The 25,046-nt window shown below is 39.3% G+C and overlaps 2 protein-coding genes across 4 annotated transcripts; one reads left to right on the top strand and one right to left on the bottom strand.

The window, feature by feature from the left end:
* Positions 1-184: 184 nt before the first annotated feature.
* Positions 185-7,808, bottom strand: kcnj14 (potassium inwardly rectifying channel subfamily J member 14). 3 transcript variants are annotated; one of them, XM_077721386.1, is made up of 6 exons: positions 7,623-7,808; positions 5,711-5,820; positions 5,556-5,623; positions 3,957-5,465; positions 2,316-2,633; positions 185-1,807 (listed from the first exon to the last, which is right to left on the bottom strand). In XM_077721386.1, exons 4-6 carry the CDS (start codon positions 4,842-4,844, stop codon positions 1,625-1,627), a joined length of 1,389 nt encoding a protein of 462 aa, XP_077577512.1. In that variant the 5' UTR covers positions 4,845-5,465; positions 5,556-5,623; positions 5,711-5,820; positions 7,623-7,808; the 3' UTR covers positions 185-1,624. The 3 variants fall into 3 exon arrangements, with proteins under 3 accessions (XP_077577512.1, XP_077577513.1, XP_077577510.1); XM_077721387.1 differs by lacking the exon at positions 7,623-7,808 and having other exon boundaries at positions 3,957-5,273; positions 5,379-5,465; positions 5,711-5,968; XM_077721384.1 differs by lacking the exon at positions 7,623-7,808 and having other exon boundaries at positions 5,711-5,968.
* Positions 7,809-18,141: 10,333 nt separating this feature from the next.
* uts2r3 (urotensin-2 receptor 3) lies at positions 18,142-19,398 on the top strand. The gene has a single exon (XM_077721183.1). It carries the CDS (start codon positions 18,142-18,144, stop codon positions 19,315-19,317), a length of 1,176 nt encoding a protein of 391 aa, XP_077577309.1. The 3' UTR covers positions 19,318-19,398.
* The last annotated feature ends 5,648 nt before the right edge of the window (positions 19,399-25,046 follow it).

The following is a 25,046-nucleotide window of genomic DNA, read 5'->3' as shown; positions in this document are numbered from 1 at the left end:
ACTGACCTTTCCATTTTAGAACAAAACGCCATTAAATACAAAAAAAATTGCTTACCTGAGGTCAAAATACTTGGAGTTATAATGGAATAAGTGCCATGATCAAAAAGTACCCATCACAATTTTTCTGCAATGTTGATTATTCAAAGTGTTGCACTGTTGTGGCTAAAAAAAGAAGAAGAAAAAGTTGAATTTACGTTTCATTTCAAGTGAAGACGGGCCCCATGACCCACCATGCAGCCTTTAAAATAGAACTTGAGGGTGGACGTTTATGGGAAAACAACAAGTGACAACATTCAAACACGTAGGTTACAAAATAAGTGAGAAAATAAGGCCAAGTCGTTTATTCCTAAAGTGAGCGGTCATTTACGATGAGAAATGTCCAATCAATTTCAACCAGGAGGGTCCGGAAGCTGCCAACCCTCCCGATTAAAATAGATTGGACATTAAATGAATGATGCCAATACACTGGCTATAAAGATAACATCAGATTAACACTAGTACTTCTATAGTAAAATTTCAGTGTAAATTACCTGTTGTAAATGATGGAATAAATTCAAATCGTTGCCAAGATTCACAAGTCACTTTGTCGCCCTCTTGTGGAAATAAATATTTCGAAGAAAATGAGTTAGGGATTTTTCATTCAGCAAAATAACAATACTTGCTTCAAGTGACCAATCCTCTTGGTGTACATTCATTGTTCTACTAAAAACAACAAAAGTTTAAACAACTACAATCATAAGAAAAGTTTTAAATACTTTTACATACATTTTTTCAAATGCTGTAAAGCAAGGGTGTCAAACATAGGTTCACGGGACACATTAATGCCAACTCGATTTTTTGTAGGCCAGACAAGTTCATTTTTTTGGCCAAAAAGTTAACCTACCATTGACGTCCAATCCATTTTGACTGGGAGGAGCGGATGAAGGTTAATTTAATATCACTTATTTTTTTCAATTCAATTTTAGGGTACTTACAGGTCACTTCCGGTCATTTTTGGATCATTTTGGGAGCACTTTACTTCTTGTTGGTTCGTCATTTCCTGCTGGTTTTAGGGCATTTCCAGATTGTTCCTCATTTTGACAGCCGCTTATGGCCCGTGGGCCGTTTGACACCCCTGTACTTCAATAAAAGAATACAAAACATAACAGTAAAGCCACATTTCTTCATAACATTAGACATTTTGAAAAAAACAACGGTAGACAGTAATTACATAGAAAAAACTCAAACTTGGTAGACAATAATTACATGGAAAAACTCGAACTTGCTGCCCGTTTATCTCGTTTTTCCACATAATCATGTCTAATACCCACCCAAAAAATATATATGTACACACACAAAAAGTATGTATATATACATATATATATAATTCATACTTACCAAAAGAAAATTACGATAATAAATGAGCATGAATACATTCCTGAGGGAATACACAACTTTTTCACTGCATACAAACACTCTGCTGGAAAGTGCAATTGCATGGTCCAGCCACAGGGGCGCTGTTGCAGTGCTGCGGTGGTAATGGGCCAGTTTGGAACTCGACAGACTCCAGTTTTTTTTTGGTAAGATTGCCAGGGCCAATCGCACAACAAGTTGAGTGGAGACTTGTTTTTTTTCACCACTTTTCTCAGTTAAAGTGGAGGTGGCCAGATAGGCTCCCATTTTGTTCCTCCTCGGGAGAAATGAGTTCGTTCTCATAGGAGAGAGATGAGCGAGAACTCTTAGTGGACTGGAGCTCAGTCAGATCCTTAGCGCTACACAAGGGTGTGTCAGGGATTTCGTATGTTCGGTGGAAGAATGAGTAGTCTACCTGAAAACCAAGAAAAATGTCAACGATTAGGAGGAGGAAAGTCTAAAAAATATTGGGTTAATTTGGTGACAGAGTCTAGAAGTTTGGGAGCAGGTCTGGGACTCTAAAAGTTTGGGAGCAATTCTGGGACTCTACAAGTTTAGGAACAGGTCTGGGACTCCAAGTTTGGGAGCAAGTCTGGGACTCTAAAAATTTGTGAGCAGGTCTGGGACTCTAAAAATGTTTGGGGAGCAGGTCTGGGACTCTAAAAATTTGGGAGCAGGTCTGGGACTCTAAAAATTTGGGAGCAGGTCTGGGACTCTAAAAATTTGGGAGTAGGTCTGGAACTCAAAGTTTGGGAGTAGGTCTGGAACTCAAAGTTTGGGAGTAGGTCTGCGACTCAAAGTTTGAGAGTAGGTCTGGGACTTTGCAAGTTTGGGAGCAGGTCTGGGACTAAAAGTTTGGGAGTAGGTCTGGGACTTTCTAAGTTTGGGAGCAGGTCTGGGACTCAAAGTTTGGGACTCCTCACCTGGTATCCGTCCTTCTTCTCAAAGAGCACAGGTTCAAATCGATGTCCCCACTGTATTTCCGAAGCCAGATAGGAGGTCCGGCATTGCGTAGTCATGGAGGTCCCCTCCACCACGCCCTCTAGCATCACCACCACTTCCATTTCCGTGTCGCTCTCCAACATCCTGCGGTCCATCTCGAAGAACGGCGACTCGTCGTTGATTTCGTGCGCGATGGTGACGGGCGATACCAAGAAGATTCGGTCGGTGCCCGTGTCGAAACCCACGTTGATGTCCAAGTTGTCCAGTGGGAGGAACTCTCCTTCTTGCGTCACTCTTGACTGTTCTCCAGTTGAAGAAGAAAGGGATAGAAATAGGTTAGGTAATTGCTATTGACTTCCAGGTATGAAGCACTCACTACTACACAGTCACCTCTAGAGCCAGCCAGTGTTGATGTTTTGGATTTTTTTGTATAAAATCTTGCAGTGGGGGAGGAGCTATATGATGAAGATTTTGTAAACTAAGATGGCATATTTAACAGTATTGTTTCAGTTCAGGCATGTGTTTTTTTTTTAATATCCGACTGGTGGTTTTTCGTTTTCTGTTTTTTTTTCATTTATAAGGCACACTGGATTATAAGGCGCACTGTCTATTTGGAGAAAATTTCAGACTTTTAAGTGCGCCTTATAGTCGTGAAAATACGGTAGTTTGGATGGAGGCCACCTGAGACGCGTCTCGTTAACTACAAAGAGTGGTGAAATAAAGATGTTCATAATCAAAGTAATGACTTAACAAGCAGCTGTGACAGGTCGTATTAATTAGCCTAGGCCGTACTCCGGTGATCTTGTAAAACCTAATCCCATCTTCCCTTTCCTCTTTCCCCGACTGTCCTGACCAATCAGTGGACAAATTTTACCCCCTGGATACATTTGGGAACCTTTTCATATTTTTACCCGAGGGTGCTTATGAATCTGAGAGAAAAATGAGATGAGGGATGACAATGGGGCGAGTTAATCCATGGTAAATCTTCCTAAACCCAAAGGTAGAATAAAACAAGAATTCATTAACTGTAGACGGCTGAATCAGGCCAGATGGTCAGCGCATTGGCTTTACTATATCCCACTGGTGTCAAAGTGGCGGCCCGGGGGCCAAATCTGGCCCGCCGCATCATTTTGTGCGGCCCGGGAAAGTAAATCATGAGTGCCGACTTTCTGTTTTAGGAAAAAATTAAAATGAAGAGTATAGATGTATATTAAATTTCCTGTTTTTCTCCCTTTTAAATCAATAATTGTCATTTTTTAATATTTTTTTCAGTTTTTAGTTCAAAAATCATTTTGTAAAATCTAAAAATATATTTAAAAATACCGAAAATAAACATTGTTTTAGATCTATAAAAAAACTGAACATTCAGGGCTTTTAATCCAGTATGGATGTATATTAAATCTACTAATTTTTTCCCTTTTGAATCAATAATTGTCATTTTTTAATCCTTTTTTTCAGTTTTTAGTTCAAAAATAATTTTGTAAAATCTAAAAACATATTAAAAAATTCTCAAATAAAGTTTTAGATCAATAAAAAACTGAATATTCAGGTCTTTTAATCCAGTTCTTTTAATCCATTTAAAAAAACCTATATACTATATCAAAATCACGATCATGGCTCACCTTTAGCAGTTGCGCCCTTACATGAGCCTCAACCAGATGACTTTTTCGTAGATTCCCAACTCTCCACATCATGCAAAGTTTCCCATCCCTGAGAGCCACCACAGCCGTTTCGGAGAAAACCAACGTTTGATTGCGCTTCTTGGGCTTAGCCATCTTGGCCATAACCGCCCCGATGATGAAGGCGTCGATAATACAGCCCACGATGCACTGCAAAACGACAGCCGCCACCGCCAGGGGGCAGCGTTCAGTCACGCTTCTGAATCCATAACCAATAGACGTCTGCGTCTCCAGGGAGAAGAGGAAGGCGGCCAGGAAGCCGTCGACTTGTAAGAAACATGGCTCCTCCTCTTCCTCTTCGGGTCGACCGGACGATAGGTCGCCGTGCGCGGAGGCGATGAGCCAGAAGGCCAATCCGAAGAGCGACCAGGAGAGGAGAAAGGAGAGGGTGAAGATGACCAACATCCAACGCCAACGGATGTCCACGCAAGTGGTGAAGAGGTCGCTTAAGTAGCGCCGACCCCTCTGGCTCATGTTGACCAAGGCCACGTTGCAGCGCCCGTCCTTGTCCACAAAGCGTTTTCGGGGTCGGCGGCGCCGGCGTCCGGCGGTGGTGGAGGAGGACGAAGAGGAAACTCCTCTTCCTCCTACACTACAACCTTTTCCCCTCTTCAGGTCTGAGCACAACGCCCTGGCGCCCTCTCCACTTTCTCCCTCCGTCACACTCAGCCTCCGCGCTTCGCCGGGGGCGGAGCCATCGACGTGTCGGGTCGGTGGCGTCCCCCCGCCGGCGATCTCGGCCGCACTTTGCGCCAACTTCATGACCTCCTCATCCTCTACCGGCCCATCTACCGCAGCACTGAAACGTCGTTTGACACGGGCCGCGGTCATGACGTGGGTTCGAGTCTGTCTGTCCTTTTGGGGGCGGAGCTTAAGTTCACAATGTGTGGTAATGTGGTAAGAGTCTGGAAGTGTCCATAGGGGGTGGTCCTACATGTTGGGCGTTTTTGAGAAGACTTTGTTGATGGGTTTGAGTCCACTTCACGGCGAGATGTTTTTTGTCGAGGTCATTTTCGGGTTTGTTCATCGGAAGGGTGCCGGAGCAGACTGGACTGGGATGTTAGTTGGGTGGATTTGTGAGGGAAATGTGGAAAAAGCATGCAGGGTTTGTTCAATTTGAAGGAATTGGATGAGGTATGGAGGTTTTTATGAATATTTTGGGAGAAAAGGTGAACTAAGCTATCATGCAAATGAGGAGTGGGCGGGGCATGCCGTTTCTTACGATACTGTCCTTCTGTTTCATGGATTTTGCGGGATTGGCTTGCCGAAGGAGAAAAAATATGGAAGAGATGAAATACATACTTTGAGTTGGAGAATTGAAGACAAGTGACAGATGTTTAGAAAGCGAGGCGATGACATTCCCACCTTCGAGAAGTCCGATAGACGTCAATTCTTTGCTATTTTACTCTTGCTCTTCAAGATTTTTTGTGTATAAATCCCATTGTGACTTTCCTGTAAAGAGAATCACCTTATGAGAAGACGAAAATAAGGGGCAGCTATCATTTTGTTGATCAAGTTTGTTGGGTGAAGTATAAGGGTCACCTGAAGGGGTCGCTGTTCTCGTAGTCAAGAGATTTTGGGAAGACAAAATAGGACTTTGGTTCATATTTCTGTTGAGGACAAACCTCCAAAAAGTTACAAATTATAAAAATACGACAGCTGAGATGTGAATATATATGTAGATTGTTGTTATTTACCTTGTAGACTCGTTTTAGGGTTGTTTTTGCCCATCAAATTTGGTGAAAACCAAACAATCAGACTTTTAACTGTGTATGTAAAGGAGTCATTGTTGGTTTCTTGCATTTTACTACAACAAATGAGGAAAAAGATTTCCCCCAAAATGGGAGGTGATCACTTTGTTGGCGTTTTGGAAGAAAACAATCCTGAATGAGCATTTTTTTTGTCCTTTTGTGTGTCAGTTTTCTTTCTTGCTATTATCTAAACACACGAATTGATCTAAAAAATACACATAAGGAACACAGAAAGTCTCAAATTTAATTTTGTGTGTCCAAAAAAATCCAGGATCAATCAAAAAAATGTCTCCCTGACAACAAAATTTCAGTTCTTCCATTATAAGATGCACTATTTCCAATAAAACTTACATCCAGATGTACTTCTGAGTCACTATTTGGACCAAAACTGCTCGTAAATTTCATATTACCGCAATATACATTTCATATTTTACTGTATTGAAAATAAAAATGGTAAAAACAGATGATCTTACCATTCAGTCTCTGTCTTTGGGGATGTTATTCATGTTTAAAGTGCAGGCATATACCACAAAGTTCTGTTATTAAAAGACATTTGAATTAGGAGATATTTACACCATTAAATTGGGATTAAGTAGAAAAAAATGAATAGAATTTAATCCAAACTGTTTTCAATCCATCAGATTTTTTGGATAATTTTTTAGTGGGGATGGCTATATATATTTTTATTGTTGTTAGTGTGTTTAAATCAATCAATTGTTTTGTGTCCAAGCCATGACGATGCAAATATGCACACGTCAATACGTTTCCTATTGATTGATGAAACCAGGACACAGATTACAACATTGTCTTTCACATTTGACATTTTGCCCTCTTTTAACTCCAACGTGGGATTGTAATTAGCTTCTCAAATGGTATTTTTCTCAAATTTAACAGAGAAAAATAAAGGAAAATGTTTTTTTAAACAAATAGAGTGGCGTCCTAAATTTGTCCCTGGCTTTGTAAAGTCAGTTTAATCAATAAAAGCGACCGCTAGTTTGTGCTGTCAGTTGCCCGGCACATTTTGTGTCGAATTAAGGTGATATACACACAATTACTACATTTTTCGGACTATGAAACAAAGAGGAAAAACTATATATAAGTCGCAAGTTGGTTTTTTTGGGGGGAGGGCAATTTTTTTGACAACATTTTAGTAGAACATATGTTTAATCACGATAGTAAAATTGGAAATGACAGGCTAAATAGGTATCTGTTAGCACTGGTGTCAAAGTGGCGGTCCGGGGGCCAAATCTGGCCCACCGCATCGTTTTGTGCGGCCCGAAAAAGTAAATCATGAGTGCTGACTTTCTGTTGTAGCATCAAATTAAAATGAAGAGTATAGATGTATATTAAATGTTATGATTTTCCTTTTAAATCAATAATTGTCATTTTTAATCAATTTTTAATCATTTTTTTTCTGTTTTTAGTTCAAAAAATCACTATGTAAAATCTAAAAATATATATATATATAAAAGGTAAAATAAACATTGTTTTAGATCTTTAAAAACGGACTATTCGGGGATTTTAATCCCATAATAAAACCTCAAATGAGATTTTTAAACATTCAAATTATCTTGCTAACAAAATCTTGTTGCTAAGTGTGCTCAAAAAATGCTAATATTAGCCTAAAATGTCTACCCTACCACCAAACTAACATATTTTAATATTCCCACCTTCATTATCTACTTACTTTAAATGAAAAACAAAATTAAGCACATCTTTTCTCCAAAAAACAACTTATTAGACTTATTACCTGATAATCCCCCTTTTCATAGCTAGCTAACTAATCAACAAACTGAATATATCAAATAAAAACCTCATTTTTAAACATTATTTAAAAGATACAAAGAAATAGACTCACCAAAACTTTGCTCAGGTGAAATCAGGTTGTCATTTGAAGCGTTTTAAAAGAGTTTTTGAGGAAGGTGACAATTTTAAAAGCTCCCTCCAGCTGAGCGCGCCGCCATCAACTGTGTGCGCGATCCCGAGGGTGCTTGTACGCTCTGGTGAGCGCGTGGCGCCGTCACTGACCTTGTCACACAACCACGATGCGTTCAAATACTGTAAGAGATTACATACGACATAGAAGTCAAGTATTATTAATAAAGGATGCTTCTTTTCAAAATCTATTGAGGTTTTTATCTTAGTAGTTTGCCACAATTTGACCTAAATCAGGGATGTAAAATAAGGGGTACGTTATTGCTACCGTATTTTCACGACTATAAGGCGCACTTAAAAGTCTTACGTTTTCTCCAAAATAGACAGTGCGCCTTCTAATCCAGTGCGCCTTATATATATGGAAAAAAAACTGAAAACCAAAAACGAAAAACCACCACTGTCGGATATTAAAAAAAAACACAAATGCCTGAACTGAAACAATATAGTTAAATATGCAGATGCCATCTTAGTTTACAAAATCTTCCATCATATAGCTCCTCCCCCACTGCAAGATTTTATACCAAAAAAATCCAAAACATCAACAATGGCTGGCTCTAGAGGTGACTGTGTAGTGAGCGAGTGCTTCATACCTGGAAGTCAATAGCAATTACCGTATTTTCACCACTATAAGGCGCACTAAAAAGTCTTACATTTCCTCCAAAATACACAGTGCGCCTTATAATACAGTGCGCCTTATATGTGGAAAAATGTCATTCATTGAGGGTGCGCCTTATTATGCGGTGCGCCTTATAGTCGTGAAAATACGGTACATTTTTAAAATGGCCTCCACTTTTTGTTTAATCTTTGTCATTATCAGTTAATTTTAAATGTAAAAGGTTTGCAAAACGTTTTTCCATTTGACAACACTAAACACACATTAAAAATTTACACATAATGAGCAGTAAAATACAACATATTTTTATATTTCAATGTCTGAATACACCAGCTAGCTTAATGCTACAATGTATAACAAAAATTAGCATTCATTCACTTTAATGAACTGTTAAAAGAATACGTCATTCCACTGGCAGTCGGCGCATAAAAAATACTTTTTAGTGGTTTTATGAGCTTCGTTTGGCATCGTAAAATGTTCTGACCTAAAACAACGAAATATGTATTCATCTGAGAAAGAACTTTCCATTTGTGTTGTTTGACTGGAAATGAGGCATGAAACAAGCCACGCTTTTCTCACTCAATATTTCCATTCTTTAAATCAAACATGGCTGACTGCGGCTATAAAATTATTCCTTCGATGGGAAAGATGACGCCAACATGATTTTTGAACAATAAAAAGGGAATTTGTATCGGCAGCCAGTGAATGAATACCCGTCCGATGACGACATTATTAGTATTTGTAGGCATTATAGTATTATTTCAAGCTGCAGTAACCTTTACCAGCCGCCAGTGGGCGAACATGTTTTGTTTTCTGTGCTCTTTCTCAGTTAATAAACCATTTTACATCACCTGTTTTTGTGGGTAAGTTATTATTCCAAACAAATTATTACGTTAACTATTATTTCTTTATTATTTATTATTATTTACTGAATATGTTTTTGTTTGTCGTTGGTATTTGTCATTACACTTGCATAATGACAATAAAGTTGCAATAATAAAATTGCACTGACTTTTGACAACCAATCAAGTTAAACTGGGAAGGTTGGCAGAAATCATTCTTACCATCAGGCAACAATAAGTCTGCAAGTAAATAATGAGCAATGAATGAAAACAAATTCCACCAAAAATTCCAAAATGAGAAGAAAATGAAACAGTAAAATTTGTGGTACCTTTGTTTTTTGTTATTTTTTTCGCGAGACGGGCAATTACGAACCAACCTAAAAGCTGGAGCATAGGTGTCAAAGTAGCGGCCCGCGGGCCAAATTTGGCCCGCTGCATCATTTTTTTGCGGTCCGGGAAAGTAAATGATGAGTGCTGACTTTCTGTTTTAGGATCAAATTAAAATGAAGAGTAAAGATGTATGTATATTAAATTTCCTGATTTTCCCATTTTAAATCAATAATTGTCATTTTTTATCCATTTTTTTCTGTTTTTAGTTCAAAAATCATTTTGTAAAATCTAAAAATATATTTAAAAAAGCTAAAATAAACATTGTTTTAGATCTATAAAAAACTGAATATTCAGGGCTCTTAATCCAGTTCTTTGAATCCATTTATCAGAAATAAAATCTAAATATTATATCTAAAATGGTCACTTGAGAAAGACGTAACTTTAGCGAAGGAGGATTGGTAAACATTTGATAGCCGACCATCGTAAAGAAACAGTCCGATGGGATCAATAACTCATCGGGAGTTCAGTTCATCAGTTTGATCCAACGGCCGTTTGTCACCCAACAAAATGTCCGCCCATTTAATCAAGGCTATGATACTGAGGACGGTCATTTGTCAGTGCGTTTGCGGGGAAACGCCTAAGCTAGTTAATTAAATGAAGACGGAAGGCAAGGACGAGCCAGGATGAGGTTAGGGAGACATTTTGGTTTTAGAGTGGAGGGTCAGTTGGGGGGGGTGAGTCGGGAAGGGGACCGGAACCCCCTACGGATTGGACGCGTTTACAGTGCGCTCATTTGGGTGGGCTGCGAAAACACAGTCGTGTACACTTGAAAATAAAGGCTGTTTTATCTAGCGGCTGTGAGTGTGGCTTGTGTGTTTTTATATGCCGGACGTTTGGGAGCTTCTGGAAGCGCTATGCTGGACTGCCAGAATTTTAGGAGGATGTTATTCAGTCTTTTTTCAGGAGCGTTTCACTTTTTGGCGGTCGTTGCTGGATGCTCAAGCCATTTTGAATGGGAGGGTTGACAGTGCTGGAATGGAATTATAAATTAAAATTCACTTTAGCCCAGTTCCACCCAGTTGATGTACAAATAATACAAATGCTAACCATTACTACTACAGCTCTATATAGTGGACATAGTACAGAATCCACTACTATTACTGCTGCTGCTGTTGTTGCTTGTACTACTAGTGCAAATGCTATTGTTGCTGCTACTACTATTACTACAACTACAACCACTACCACTACTATCATTACTATCAAAATTATTAATACCACTACTGTTACTACTACTACTATCATTACTATCACTATTACTGGTACCATTACTGTTACTACTACTACTATCATAACTATCACTATTACTGGTACCACTACTGTTACTACTACTATCATTACTATCACTATTACTGGTACCACTACTGTTACTACTACTATCATTACTATCACTATTACTAGTACCACTACTGTTACTACTGCTATCATTACTATCACTATTATTAGTACCACTACTGTTACTACTACTACTATCATTACTATCACTATTACTGGTACCACTACTGTTACTACTCCTACTACTACTACCATTACTATCACTATAACTAGGACCACTACTGTTACTACTACTACCATCACTATCACTATAAAAGGGACCACTACTGTTACTACTACTACCATTACTATCGCTATAACTGGGACCACTACTGTTACTACTACTACTATCATTACTATCACTATAACTGGGACCACTACTGTTACTACTACTACCATTACTATCGCTATAACTGGGACCACTACTGCTACTACTACTACTACCATTACTATCACTATTACTAGTACCACTACTGTTACTACTACCACCACTAACACCACTACCACTACTATTACCACTACTACCTCTACTACTGCCATTACTACTACTGCCTCTTATAATTCTAAATAATTTCTGCATTAGCTTTGTTATGAAGTGCAAGTCAAGTGTGTGTTTTTTTCAAAGTGTTTTCATGTCTCCGGTAAGAAGCACTGACTGAACCCCTTCTCATTTGCATATTTAAGATTGATGCATAATAATTAACAAGCAGAAATGCATGAAGAGCAGGTCAAAGCACTAGAACAAACCCATAGCTCATATAAATGTAATCATATAATGTGTCAGAAGGGATGCGTCATGACGAAAATAAAGCACGCCATGCAAGCATTATTATTTTCTTTTTCATGTAGCATTTAAAACTAAAAAATCGTATTATATTTGTGTCATTTCCACACTTTAAAATCCCCCAAAAACTAACACTTGACACTACACTAATCTCCTTTCTAACGTAATGTCACAGGGCCCATATTATTTTACAATATTGAAACATTTGCATTCCAGGAAAGAATTTTATGACTATTTTCAGTACTTTGAATTTCTTCCGACATATTTTACAAAAGTCAACTTCAACCATATGACTTTTCCACACATTTTGAGGTCAGTGGGAGTTCCTTTAAGTATTCTGTTCTCTACATTTCACTTCCCATCCACGCTAACGTGATAGCGACTTAGCGGGCATCTCGTATCTCAACCCACGCCTCCTGGTTTTGGCACGCCGGTGACAAGTATTTTTTCAAATTCCTCACACCCCGTGGGGATAGGTATGTCCACCCTCCTAACGACGCGCAACACCCGCGTTTTTGGTGGCGAATGCCAACTACCGTATTTTCACGACTATAAGGCGGACTTAAAAGTCTGAAATTTTCTCCAAAATAGACAGTGCGCCTTATAATCCAGTGCGCCTTATATATGGAAGAAACAGAAAACGAAAAACCACCACTGTTGAATATTAAAAAAACACAAACGCCTGAACTGAAACAATACTGTTAAATATGCAGATGCCATCTTAGTTTACAACATCTTCCATTATATAGCTCCTCCCCCACTGCAAGATTTTATACAAAAAAATCCAAAACATCAACAATGGCTGGCTCTAGAGGTGACTGTGGTGTAGTGAGTGCTTCATACCTGGAAGTCAATAGCAATTACTGTATTTTCATGACTATAAGGCACACTTAAGTCTTACATTTTCTCCAAAATAGACAGTGCGCCTTATAATACAGTGCGCCTTATAATGCGGTACGCCTTATAATACAGTGCGCCTTATAATGCGGTGCGCCTTATAATACAGTGTGCCTTATATATGAAAAAAATGTCATTCATTGAGGGAGCGCCTTATAATGCGGTGCACCTTATAGTCATGAAAATACGGTAAAACCTCCGGCTTCTCGACTTGGCAGGTGGGCTTCTATGAGTAGTGGGCCAAAAACAACTGGGCAAATAACAGGCAACTGTGAGCTATGCTCGAGAAGCCCAGAACGGCCGCGTTTATCCGGTGACCAGTCCAACGTCTCGTTAACTTTTAAGCCTTTTTCCTCAGCCGGAAGCAAATGAGGTTTTTTTTTTTTTAAATGCGGTCCTTGGAGGGCCATAAGAACTGGATGAGAAAAAATATCTGTATTTTTTTTTATCTGGAGGAAGCACTAATCAAAGTATGAAAGGCTTGATTATGTATTTTTTATTTAGAATATATATATATATATATATATATATATATATATATATATATATATATATATATATATATATATATATATATATATATATATATATATATATATATATATATATATATATATATATATATATATATATATATATATATATATATAGTATGAATTAATCCCTTTAATCATTATTAAGTTATCCTGGACAAAAGTGCATAAAAAAATCAATTTGGCCCTAAAATCTTCTGTTTTTTTGTTCCTAATCGCTGTATTAGTTTTTGAGTTATCGTAAAACATAAACACTGAAGCAAATACCTAGTTCCTAGAATATTCAGTTTTTTATAGATCTAAAACAATGTTTATTTGAGCTTTTTTAATATATCTTTAGATTTTATATATATATATATATATATATATATATATATATATATATATATATATATATATATATATATATATATATATATATATATATATATATATATATATATATATATATATATATATATATATATATATATATATATATATATGTACATATATATTTATACAGAAAGACAAAATCCAGGCTATTTATTTGCTCTCAAGCCTAAGTGTATAATTCTATGGAATATGGCGTTTAGTTTCCTACTCATTTGAGTGTACATTTGGCCGTGTGGTTAAAGAGAGCAAGAACCACAATCTTGATACCTTTAACAGAAAAGGGTCCATCAGCACTTCTCGAAAATTGCTTGAGACAGATCAGGCTTTTTCCGTGTTTTCTTTTCACGTAAGCACACCAGTTAAATGAAAGGCTCTCACCGGACGGAGTCTGCGGGAAAGGTAGTCTTACATACCATCTGAGGGAGCCAATGTATCATCGCTGTCGTCTCGCAACAATCGCTCTTCAATCCTGACCCCAGGTCAATTTACTCTAGTAGATTCACTATCTCATTTATGAAAGAAATGATCTTATTAAGGCCTGTGGGAACTTTTTTTTTTGGATGATTTAAACCGTGGCTAGAGCGTCATCATATCCAGCACCTTCGACATAAATGCGTCATTCTGAAATGTTGAGCCTAAAAGTAAACTCCATTGAAATTAAGATTGAATACAGTGTTCCCTCGCTTATCGCGGTTAATGGGGACCGGGACCCCCCGCAATAAGTGCATTTCCACGAAGTAGGCGTGCCCCTTCAAAAATGCTTAAAAAAACATATAACACGTGCACAAAAGCACCACCAAGCAAAAACATCATAGTAGTCCGAATGGAGGATCTTCTGCAGTTTTTTTGCACGTAAAAAACATCATTATTGGGAGTTGTGAACATTGTTTTTTTGGGCCTGTAAACAGCCATGACGTCATCAATGCCATTCCTTGAACTCTCACCATGTTATTGACCATTTTTTTGGCCTTTTTTTGATACAATGACTAATTCTTATTGAATATTATGTTTCCACCTCTTGTAAAATGATGTAATTTATAATTTTTCAGGAAAAAAAATTAAAGATATTAAGTTAAAATTATAAATTACATCATTTTACAAGAGGTGGAAACAAAATATTCAATAAGAATTAGTCATTGCATCCAAAAAAGGTCAAAAAAATGGTCAATAACATGGTGATAAGCGAGGGAACACTGTACTATTTTGTCTAAAAGCAAATGAAAAAATATTTTTACATTTCAATAATATGAAAATGATGATAATTATATGCGCCATGACGACAGTGAGGTTGATATGGTATTGTATCGGAAACCTGTGGTGTTGATTTACGGTAAAGTAGTAAAATACGGACTTGGGTTGTAGTGGCAGAATTTCTTAGTGTGATTAAAGTATCTAATTTATGTTTGCTGATCTTTTCTTTTGAGAGCTGTCAAGTATTCAACCCTCTCTCCGATTGGTAGTTGAGAAGCAGATGTGTTTTTAAGGCGTCCAAAATTCATGAAATGGTAGACACAACATATTGAGAGGCGTCTCAACATCTGTGACAAATAACTGATATTTTACCAGCTGTAAAGCCAAGAAAAAGCCACTTGGCCAATAAGATGAAATAAAACGAAATGAAAAGATTCCAAGAGAAACAGAGGAAATGCACCAAGGTTTCTTTGGTGTTTTTTTGTTTTAAAAAAATTGGAGCGAGTCCTGCACACAAGTGCACCAAAAAAATCAAATTTAGCCCCTTACGACCTTAAAATGTACTATTTTCCTTTTTAAAAAGGTTCTTTAAGCAGGAAATTCATCCCTTTTTTCGTTCTTGTGTTATCCTGGACAAAAGTGCACCAAAAAATTAAATTTGTCTCGTTGAACTTTAACCTCACGACCCTAATTTGTACTATTTTCCTTTTTAAAAAGGTACTTTAAGTATGAACTTTATCTCTTTTTTCATTCTTAAGTTATCCTGGATGAAAGTGCATCAAAAATATTCAATTTGGTCCCAAAATTTTACCCAAAATGTTCTGTTTTTGTTCCTAATCGCTGTATTAGTTTTTAAGTTATCGTAAACATAAACATTGAAGCAAATACCTATAAGTCCCTGAATATTCATTTTTTTATAGATCTAATACAATGTTTATTTTAGCTTTTTTAATATATTTTTAGATTTTCCAAAATGATTTTTGAACTAAAAACAGGAAAAAATGATTAAAAAATGACAATTATTGATTTATAACGTGGAAAATCAGTAAATTTAATTAAAATCTATACTCTTCATTTGAATTTGATCCTAAAACAGAAAGTCGACACTCATGATTTACTTTCTCGGGCCGCACAAAATGATGCGGTGGGCCAGATTTGGCCCCCGGGCCGCCACTTTGACACCTGTGTCCTGGAAGTCAAACCGGGTCATATTTTCCATTTTTTTTCAATCCTTTTTTTTTTGCTCATGTCCTAAACCCAATATTACGAAAGTATTTTCTTGCGGTCTTTGCGAGGGGTCCAACGTGTGATTTACACTCCTCTCAAAGCTTTGAAACCATTAGCAAACCATCAAAACAAGAGCAGACTCGCCGTTCCCACAGAAGTCGCACATTTTGAAAATAGCGAGTCATGCTTGAGAGTACGAGAAATCTGGCGTCATCCCGTCGGCGTCTTTCAAAGCAACTTTGATTGGATACGCCACAACGCCACTTTCGGTAAAACTGGATTTAGAAAATTTATGACCTCTCAATTGATTGCTAGCGATACAAAATCCACAATTAGATCATTTCTAAAGCTGCCAATGAATTAAAATAAATAAATAAATCAACTTACAAGGACGTAGTTGTCAAAGCGGCGGCCCTGGGGCAAAATCCGGCACCCCACATCACTTTTTTTGGGCAGCAAAACCAAATCATGCATGTCACCTTTAAAGGAAATAAAAATGATTGAAAAATTACAATGATGATGGCTAAAAGATATAGAAAATTGTGTTTTTGCTGTTTTTGGAAAAAATGAAAATCAAATAAAACATATGATAAAATATAGTTTTAATAGTTTTTTACCATGTTGCATTTGTAAATTAAAATAAAACTAAGTTTAGAAAAGGCACTATTTAATGCCCCATGTTTTTTAGAAGAATAATTTAAATAAACAATAATTTTACCTAAAAAACCCAAATTTTATGGGCTTTTTTTAAATTTAATTTTTTTTTTTAAACCATAAATGTGAAAACATAAATGAGAATGCTTACTAAATTAAAATAAGACTAAGTATATAAAAGTAAATATTTCATGTTAATGTTTTTTTAGACCAATAATTGAAATAAAAAATAATTTAACCTAAAAAAAAACAAATTTTCTGTTTTTCATCCAATCATTTCTTTAAAAAAAAACCACAAATGTGAAAACATAAATGAGAATGCTTCCTAATCCCCCTTTTATTTTATCAATAAGAATAAATACATGACTTTGTTTTCCTTTTTAATTAAAAAACACCAACAAAAAAAACAAAAACAATGAATATTTTCCCATTATATTTTCTTAATCAATTAAAAAAAAATCAATGCAAATATAAGCTGTCAAAAGACCCATAAAAAGTATTAGGACAATATTTACCATCTAAAAAATACTATAACAACCATTTAAAAAGCTGTCAATTAATTACCCAATGAATAACCCCCAAAACCCCCCCAAAAAAGCAGACAAAGCACGAAAAAAAACATGTTTGCCACGCCTCCACTTGGACCACCTGCTTCCAGTTTAGGACCACACAACTTCATATTAATATTCATCAGTGTGTAAGGATATGTCCATCAGTCAGCAAGCCACCCCCATTTTCTCCCCCCTCAAACACACCCACCTACCCACCCACACATCAAAGAGGACGGTGGGCAAGAGGGAGCCTCGTCGAGACGGTCCGCCTCACGTCGCAAACTTTGCCGCTGCGTCTCCCTCATTTTTCCACCAAAAAAAAAACAAATCGCCTGTGCAAGGACCACCAAAAAGACCCCAAAATGGAACGTCAACTTTCCCAGGAGACCAATCGTTGGGGTATTGTTTTAACGGCGCCTTCTTAGAGGTGAGATTTATTTTTTATGGAAAAAATTGGTGAAAAATACGACTTTTGCCGACGACGAGAGAGCTTTAAACTTTTCTAAGATGTGTACATTTTGTAAAAAATCAAAAAAGGACTCGTGTGCTTTAAAGCTGAATAAAAACAACAAAAAACTAGCCGAATTCGGACCACGAAAGCGCGGTGGTTAATGGCATGGCGATGCTATTTCCGAGCGAGCTGGTAAACGTGGAGGCACGCGGCGCAGTGGGGGTGCCGGCTCCACAGTTCAACATTGGCTCTTAACCCCGTAGCCGCCCGGGTCGCCACGGGTCGCCTATAGGTCCCGGCGCCCCGCTGACGCTTTGATGCGACCGAACAATTTTTAACCCGATCTTAAAAACAATCCATCTTGGGCGTATCGGGACCGTCCCACTAGCCACCCGTTGATCGGCGTCCGACATTTTGACCCGAATCGGTACCTGAAAAAATAAATTTATTAACCAGAACAACCGTTTAAAATCACTTTTAAAATGTTTAATGGTGTCAAACATCTTTGTAAACAACATCATCTCCTCCTATCAATGTGCTTCCTCATCTCCATCCACTTCCTAAAACCAAGCAAAAAAGCACTAAAGCACTAACCAACATCCTAACGAGCTAAGCATCTAACGATGGATCCCACCCCGCCTCCCCCTTCCCCCGCCCACGCTTTGCCGTCGCTCCCCGACCCCTCGACGTCCCCGCTACCCCCCGGCCCCCCGTCGGCCTCGCCTTCGCCCAGCCTGGCGTCCACGGCCGTCTTCTGCTCCTTCCTCTCCCTGCTTTCCTCTCTGGGCATCGTGGGCAACTTATACACCCTGGTTCTCCTCTTGAGGCGCAGGAGGAGGAAGAGGAGCGGGAGACGAGGCGGCGCGGGGCCCGCCGATTGCTGGCCGGCCCGAATCCCCGTCCCCGCTTGCCTGTCCCGGCCGTCCTCTCCCTCTTCCTCCTCCCCTCTTTCCTCCGGCAACTCCCCCTCTACCCGCGCCTCCTCCCGCACCACCTCGTCCTCCTCCTCTCTCCACCTCCAGGTGCTGAGCCTGGCCCTGGCCGACCTGCTCTACCTATTCACCGCCCCTTTCATCGTCTACGACAGCCTGACGTCGGACTGGGCCTTCGGCGAGCCGGGTTGCCGCCTCCTCCTGAGTTTGGACCTCCTGACCATGCACGCCTCTATCTTCACCCTGAGCGCCATGAGTCTGGACCGCTACCGGGCGGTGGCTCGGCCCCTGCACGCCTCTTCGGCCAACGCCTCGGGTCTACTGCGGGTCACCTTGGCGTGGGGGCTGGCAGTGGCGTTGAGCCTACCCATGATGATCACCTTGCACCTGGAGGACGGCGAGAACCAGGAGGGACGCCTATGCGTCCCGGCCTGGGACGAACAGAGCTCCAAGGCCTACCTGAGTGTCCTCTTCTGCACCAGCATCCTTGGACCGGGCCTTGCCATCGGGGCTCTCTACGCCGCCCTGGGCCGACTCTACTGGGTGTCCCAGACCAGAGCTCCGTGGGGCGCCTGCCCCGCCCGGGCCCCCAAGCCCAAAGTCCTGCTTCTGATCCTGGGTATCGTTCTGGCCTTCTGGGCCTGCTTCCTCCCCTTCTGGATCTGGCAGCTGCTGCCGCTCTACCAGCCCGACTTGCTGAGGACGGTCCCGGTGGGAACTCAGGTGACGGTTAACCGGATCCTCACGGGCCTGACGTACGGGAACTCTTGCGTCAATCCCTTTTTCTACACGCTGCTGACCGGCAAGCGCCGACGCAACCGGCCGGCGTCGGCCAAGCGGCTCTGCCGCAAGACCAGTCCGCCTTAGGACTGGCCGGCAACATCCGTGAGGGGGGGTCGAGAAGGTACTGGAAATTCTGCATTTTAAAGTATTCGCTAACGACGCCAAAGATTGTTAATTGCACCGGACGAAATCAGAGCACTTCGCTTTTGGAGTAGGTTCAGAACCCAAACGGACGACTTGAGTGTTTTTGGTTCCTGCTACCGATTTTTGGATCCCTGCTTGGTAAAACCTGATGCCGATACTTTCTAATATCTTCTTTGCCATCTTAAATTACTGCATAAACTCTCCATTGTATGGATTGGACGTCTGCAAGTGGTAAACTAATTAGGGGGGAGCATCTTGGACAAGAAAATAAGAAATTTAATTCTCTACCACTTCAAACGAGATACTCACTTAAATTCATAGCAAAAAAATGATTGGACACTACACAACTGGACGTCTAATATAAGATAAGGGAATGGAAAAAAACTATATTTCCGGGGAGTAACACCCTATTTTAGCCAATCAAATACGAGTATCCTAGATGCTCCACCCATCCTGGTGACATCATTAATATTCCTATGCTTGTCTCTTTCAGTGTTTATGTGGGTGTAATGGTGTCGCATAATGGCTACCCATGCTAGCATTAGCATTAGCATGATCACATTATTTCTCCATTTGCAAAGGTTCAATTTTGCATCCCTAAATATTCTGTTCTTTGACTTGTTATCTGCCATTGACGTCAATACATTGACTTAAATACCATAAATGTAGGTGAGTGGTTGTTATTATTGTTATTAAAAAATGTAAAAACAGCATTTTCTGGGATTGTCGGCGATTTGAAGGGCGATTTTTTTTGCATGCGCAAACATTTGCGGTCCGATATTAATGCACTTCTGCCAAAAAAAAAAACTAAAGGAATGCTTTACATAATTTTGGGAGTTTTTTTTGCAAAATTGCCGACAAAAGACGCATGGCTTTCGCTGACTGATGTTTGGATTCATGCTTAATATAGCGCTCTAAATAAATAAAGACTTTCTGCAATTCTATGAGTCATTTCATCTCTTACCCAAGTGGAATGAAAGGTGATTGGTGGATGTCATTGTCTCCCATTGACGGCCATAGACGTTTAATAATCTGTGAAAACAAAAATCAATCATGATTTGGGCCATATTGACATGTCAGGGTGGAATAGAGATCTGATTATTGGGTGAAATATTATACAACTAGCATGGTTAGTGCGTTGGCCTCACAGTTCTGGGGTCGAGGGATTCGATCCCAGGTGGAGTTAGCATGTTGTGTGGGTTTTCTACGGGTATTCATCGGTTTTCATCCCACATCCCTAAAATATGCATGCTAGGCTAGCTGGTTGAACACTGTAAAATTTAGGGTGTCAGACTCGGGTTGGTTTCGCGGGCCGTTTTAATGTCAACTTGATTTTATGTGGGCCGGACCATTTTAGATATAATATTTAATTTTTTTTATATAAATGGATTAAAAGAACTGGATTAAAAGCCCTGAATATTCAGTTTTTATAGATCTAAAACAATGTTTATTTTAGATTTTTTATATTTTTAGCTTTTACGAAATGATTTTTGAACTAAAAACACAGAAAAATGTATTAAAAAATGACAATTATTGCTTTAAAAGGGGGAAAATCAGGAAATTTATATACATCTATACTTTTCATTTTAATTTGATCCTAAAACAGAAAGTTGACAGTCAAGATTTACTTTCCCGGGCCACACAAAATGATGCGACGGGCCAGATTTGGCCCCCGGGCCGCCACTTTGACACCTATGCTCCAGCTTTTAGGTTGGTTTGTAATTGCCCGTCTCGCAAAAAACAAAAACAAAACAAAAACAAAGGTACCACAAATTTTACTGTCATTTTTTTCTCATTTTGGAATTTTTGGTGGAATTTGTTTTCTTTCATCGTTATTTTTCCTTCATTTTTCATTCAAATGTCTAAAATAGTGCCATAAAAAATGTTAAGTATCAAAATAGCTCAGGATTATTTAGTAGCATAAAGTACACTTTATAATATTGTTTAAAGTACAAAACTGGTTTAAAAAAAGTCCACTACAGTTTAGCCTAATCATCACCAACGTGCTCACCAAATTTGGTTCAAACTAGTGAAGGGAGTCACTTTTTTTTCCCCCCAAAAAACGTTCCTGTTGGATTACAGCTCTTGTGTTAGGAAAGAAAATTTAAAAGCAGTGATATTTAATACGACTCCAAAAAAAAAAAAAAAAAAAAAGATTGACGTCTGGTCACATTTTTTTTTTTTGTTGGCTCACTCGATGCCCACCTCAGAGGCTCCGCCCACTGTACTTTAGCGCAAATATTGTTACACCGGAGGGTGTTGGAAGAAGGAATAAAATGAAATAAAAATGAAAAAGGGGCACGACGGGTGTTCAAATGTACTGGCGTGATCCAATTTTTTGGACTGACAGTTGGACAGAGCTGTCAAATCTGGTAGAAACATTTGTAGCCAGGGCAGATTTTTTATTTTTTTTCTTCTCCAGAGTTCATAATTCCTAATGAAAGCCATAAACGTCGATATTTAACGGTGCGGGAGAAGAGGGCTAATATGAAGTTACTTTAACGGTGACTATAAAGTTTGCTTTTGATTGAAATCGACTTTTGATGACTTTCCGGATGGTCTGAAATATTTCCACGAGAGCGTGTCGTGTGGGAGATTTCCAAAATAAATCAAGACATTAAAACGGGGAACTGGTGTTGATTTATTGGAATGTGGGAAAACATTCTCAGTGTTTATGGCTGTTTTTTTTTTATTCTGCCAGGTTCATGAAAAACATGGCATGATACTGTAAAGTACTGTACAATGTAAAATAATGATGTCTTAAAATTTCAAACATAAGGTTATTACAGTTTATAAAAAAATCTTTATTAAAAAAATGTCTGCCACCCCATATAATTTGTCTTGAATAATCCTAAATCTGAATCTGAATCCTAAATCTGAATCCTAAATCTGAATCCTGAATCTGAATCCCGAATCAGAATCCCGAATCAGAATCCCGAATCAGAATCCCGAATCAGAATCCCGAATCAGAATCCCGAATCTGAATCCCGAATCTGAATCCCGAATCTGAATCCCGAATCTGAATCCCGAATCTGAATCCCGAATCTGAATCCCGAATCTGAATCCTAAATCTGAATCCCAAATACCAATCCCAAATCAAAATTACAAATCAAAATTACAAATCAAAATCACAAATCAAAATCACAAATCAAAATCCCAAATCAAAATATCAAATCCTAATCCCAGATCCCAATATAAATCTCAATGCCAATACCAAATCCCGCCATGTTTTCCCCTCTTCCTATTCAAAAACCAAATCCCACTACCAAATCCCAATGCCAAATCCAAATACCAAATATAACTACCAAATCCCAATTCCAATTCTAAATTCTAAATTCCAATCCCAAATCCAAAACCAATCCCAATCCCAATCCCAATCCCAATCCCAATCCCAATCCCAAATCCAACTACCAAATCCAACTACCAAATCCAACTACCAAATCCAAACATCAAATCCAAATCCCAAACCTCAATTTCTCGATCCCGTCTGCACCACCAAGGCTTTCCTACGGTGGCCGCATGTGTTTTCATTTACCTGGCGACCGCTCCCTTTGCACTTATCATGGACAGCTGTGTGCGCTCCCACCACAGGGGGGGCTGCTCCCGTTGAGGCCTTAATGTAGCAAACATGCACGGCCGCCGCTATCTCGACAACATTGTCCCATTCAAAGGAATGTAACATCGACAAAACGCCAGGAAGAAAACAAAACACTCACGGAGATCTACTATCCACTCAATGAAATATGGCCAAAATGTCTTATACCCTCTTTTAAAGGGCAACATTTTTCCATAACATTTTAAAAAAACATAAATAGAAAGATAAAAAGAGCAAAAATTATTATTACACACTCAAGTAAGCAAAGTAATGGGTGCCTATCATTATTTTTTTCAGGTGCCTAGTTGACATTTCCAAGCCGTGACGTAGAAAACGCTAACGCTAACTAGCGTGAACTCATATCAACGTGTACCTTTTAGCATTATAAAAACTCCAGATATGAAATTGAAGGGATTTGAATCCTCCCTGGTGTCTGCTAGGATGACTGAGTGCTTGATAAACTTCACGGATGGAAAATATTGTGTCATTTGGCAGGCCGGCCCATCTATAAACTTTGGCCTTGTTGCTAGGGGGGCCCGTCCAATCAAAACCCTCGTTCCGCCGGCGGACGACAAAAGCCTCGGCTAGCTAGCCTCGTTAGCCTCGGCTAGCTAAGAACGGGGATAGGGACGGGAATGTCCGTCTTCGCTCTACCTGAAGATTTCATCCATTAAACAGATGTCCGTTTCCTGGAAGCGGCTGGTGTCTTTTCCATCCCTCCCCTCCCCCGCCAGCCTCCTGACCAGTCATCGTGCCCGCTCGCAGGTGCCCCTCCCCCCGGAGTGGCCGGCTCAGGAAAGCACCCCGCCGGGCGGACCAGACGAGGCCTCGCCCCGGGCCAAAATCCCGCTGCGAGCTGTATAAGAGGCTCCCGCCCCGCGTAGATTTACGGCGAAAAGATCCAGGCGCCGCTCGCCGCTCTCTTTGCCTGCGAGAATACAATCCCGCCGCCATATGTTTTCCCCTCTTTCCTTTGACCCTTTTGCGATTTCCTCTACATACCCTTCATGGGTAAAAAAAACGGCGTTATGCATCATGTTATGTCAAAACCGGGTTAAGCTATGGCAAGGGTGTCAAACTCGGGTTGGTTCGCGGGCCGCATTAACGTCAACTTGATTTCATGTGGGCCATTTTAAATTTAATATTTAGATTTTTTTTTAATTAATGGATTAAAAGAACTGGATTAAAAGCCCTGAATGTTCATTTTTTAATTGATCTAAAACAATGTTTATTTGAGCTTTTTTTATATATATTTTTAGATTTTACAAAATGATTTTTGAACTAAAAACACAGAAAAAAATTGATTAAAAAATGACAATTATTGATTTCAAAGGGGGAAAATCAGGAAATTTAATATACATCTATACTCTTCATTTTAATTTGATCCTAAAACAGAAAGTCAGAACTCATGATTTACTTTCCCGGGCCACAAAAAATTATGCAGCGGTCCAGATTTGGCCCGCGGGCCGCCACTTTCGCACCAATTTTTTTTTAATTTAAAAACAAAAAGGTATAATATTGAGGGAACATTTAGTTTTCCCTTTTTATGTAAAAATATTTCAATTAAAATACAATATCTACTTGTTAAAAACAAAAATCTAAAAGTATAAATCAATACAAATTCAATGTAAAATAGATTATTTGCCACCAAGAGGCAAAAAAAAAAAAAACGATTTATGTAATTTCTGTAAAAAACACGTCTTGAACACCGTCTCTCCCAAAAGGGTCAAATATGGCCGCCCTCCGCGTAATTGCTAGTTTGACGGCAAAGCCGCAAGCCGCTGACAGTGTTTCTTTGTTGGAGTCAACGCGACCCCGCGGCACGGCGCCCTCCTCTCTATCGCAGCCGGGGACTTCGCACGTGGGTGTCGGCGGACAGGATCAGGCGAGGACCGGACCGCGGGGCCCCCGGGGGCCGGAGGTTACATCAACCGACATACGTATTACGCTTCGCACCTGGGCTCGTACTGGCAAAGACAGTAAATATGACACGTCTGCTCTTTCCCGCCCCTTCTGGCGCATCAACGGGCGTCTGTGTGGAGTCGGGCCCGGCCTGACCTTTGACCTCCTGACG

This window comes from Stigmatopora nigra, chromosome 7, assembly GCF_051989575.1.
Source record: "Stigmatopora nigra isolate UIUO_SnigA chromosome 7, RoL_Snig_1.1, whole genome shotgun sequence".
In the NCBI taxonomy this organism is placed as follows: Eukaryota; Metazoa; Chordata; class Actinopteri; order Syngnathiformes; family Syngnathidae; genus Stigmatopora; species Stigmatopora nigra.
Note: the sequence above shows the minus strand (reverse complement) of the source record. Positions and strands in the feature narration are given on the sequence as shown.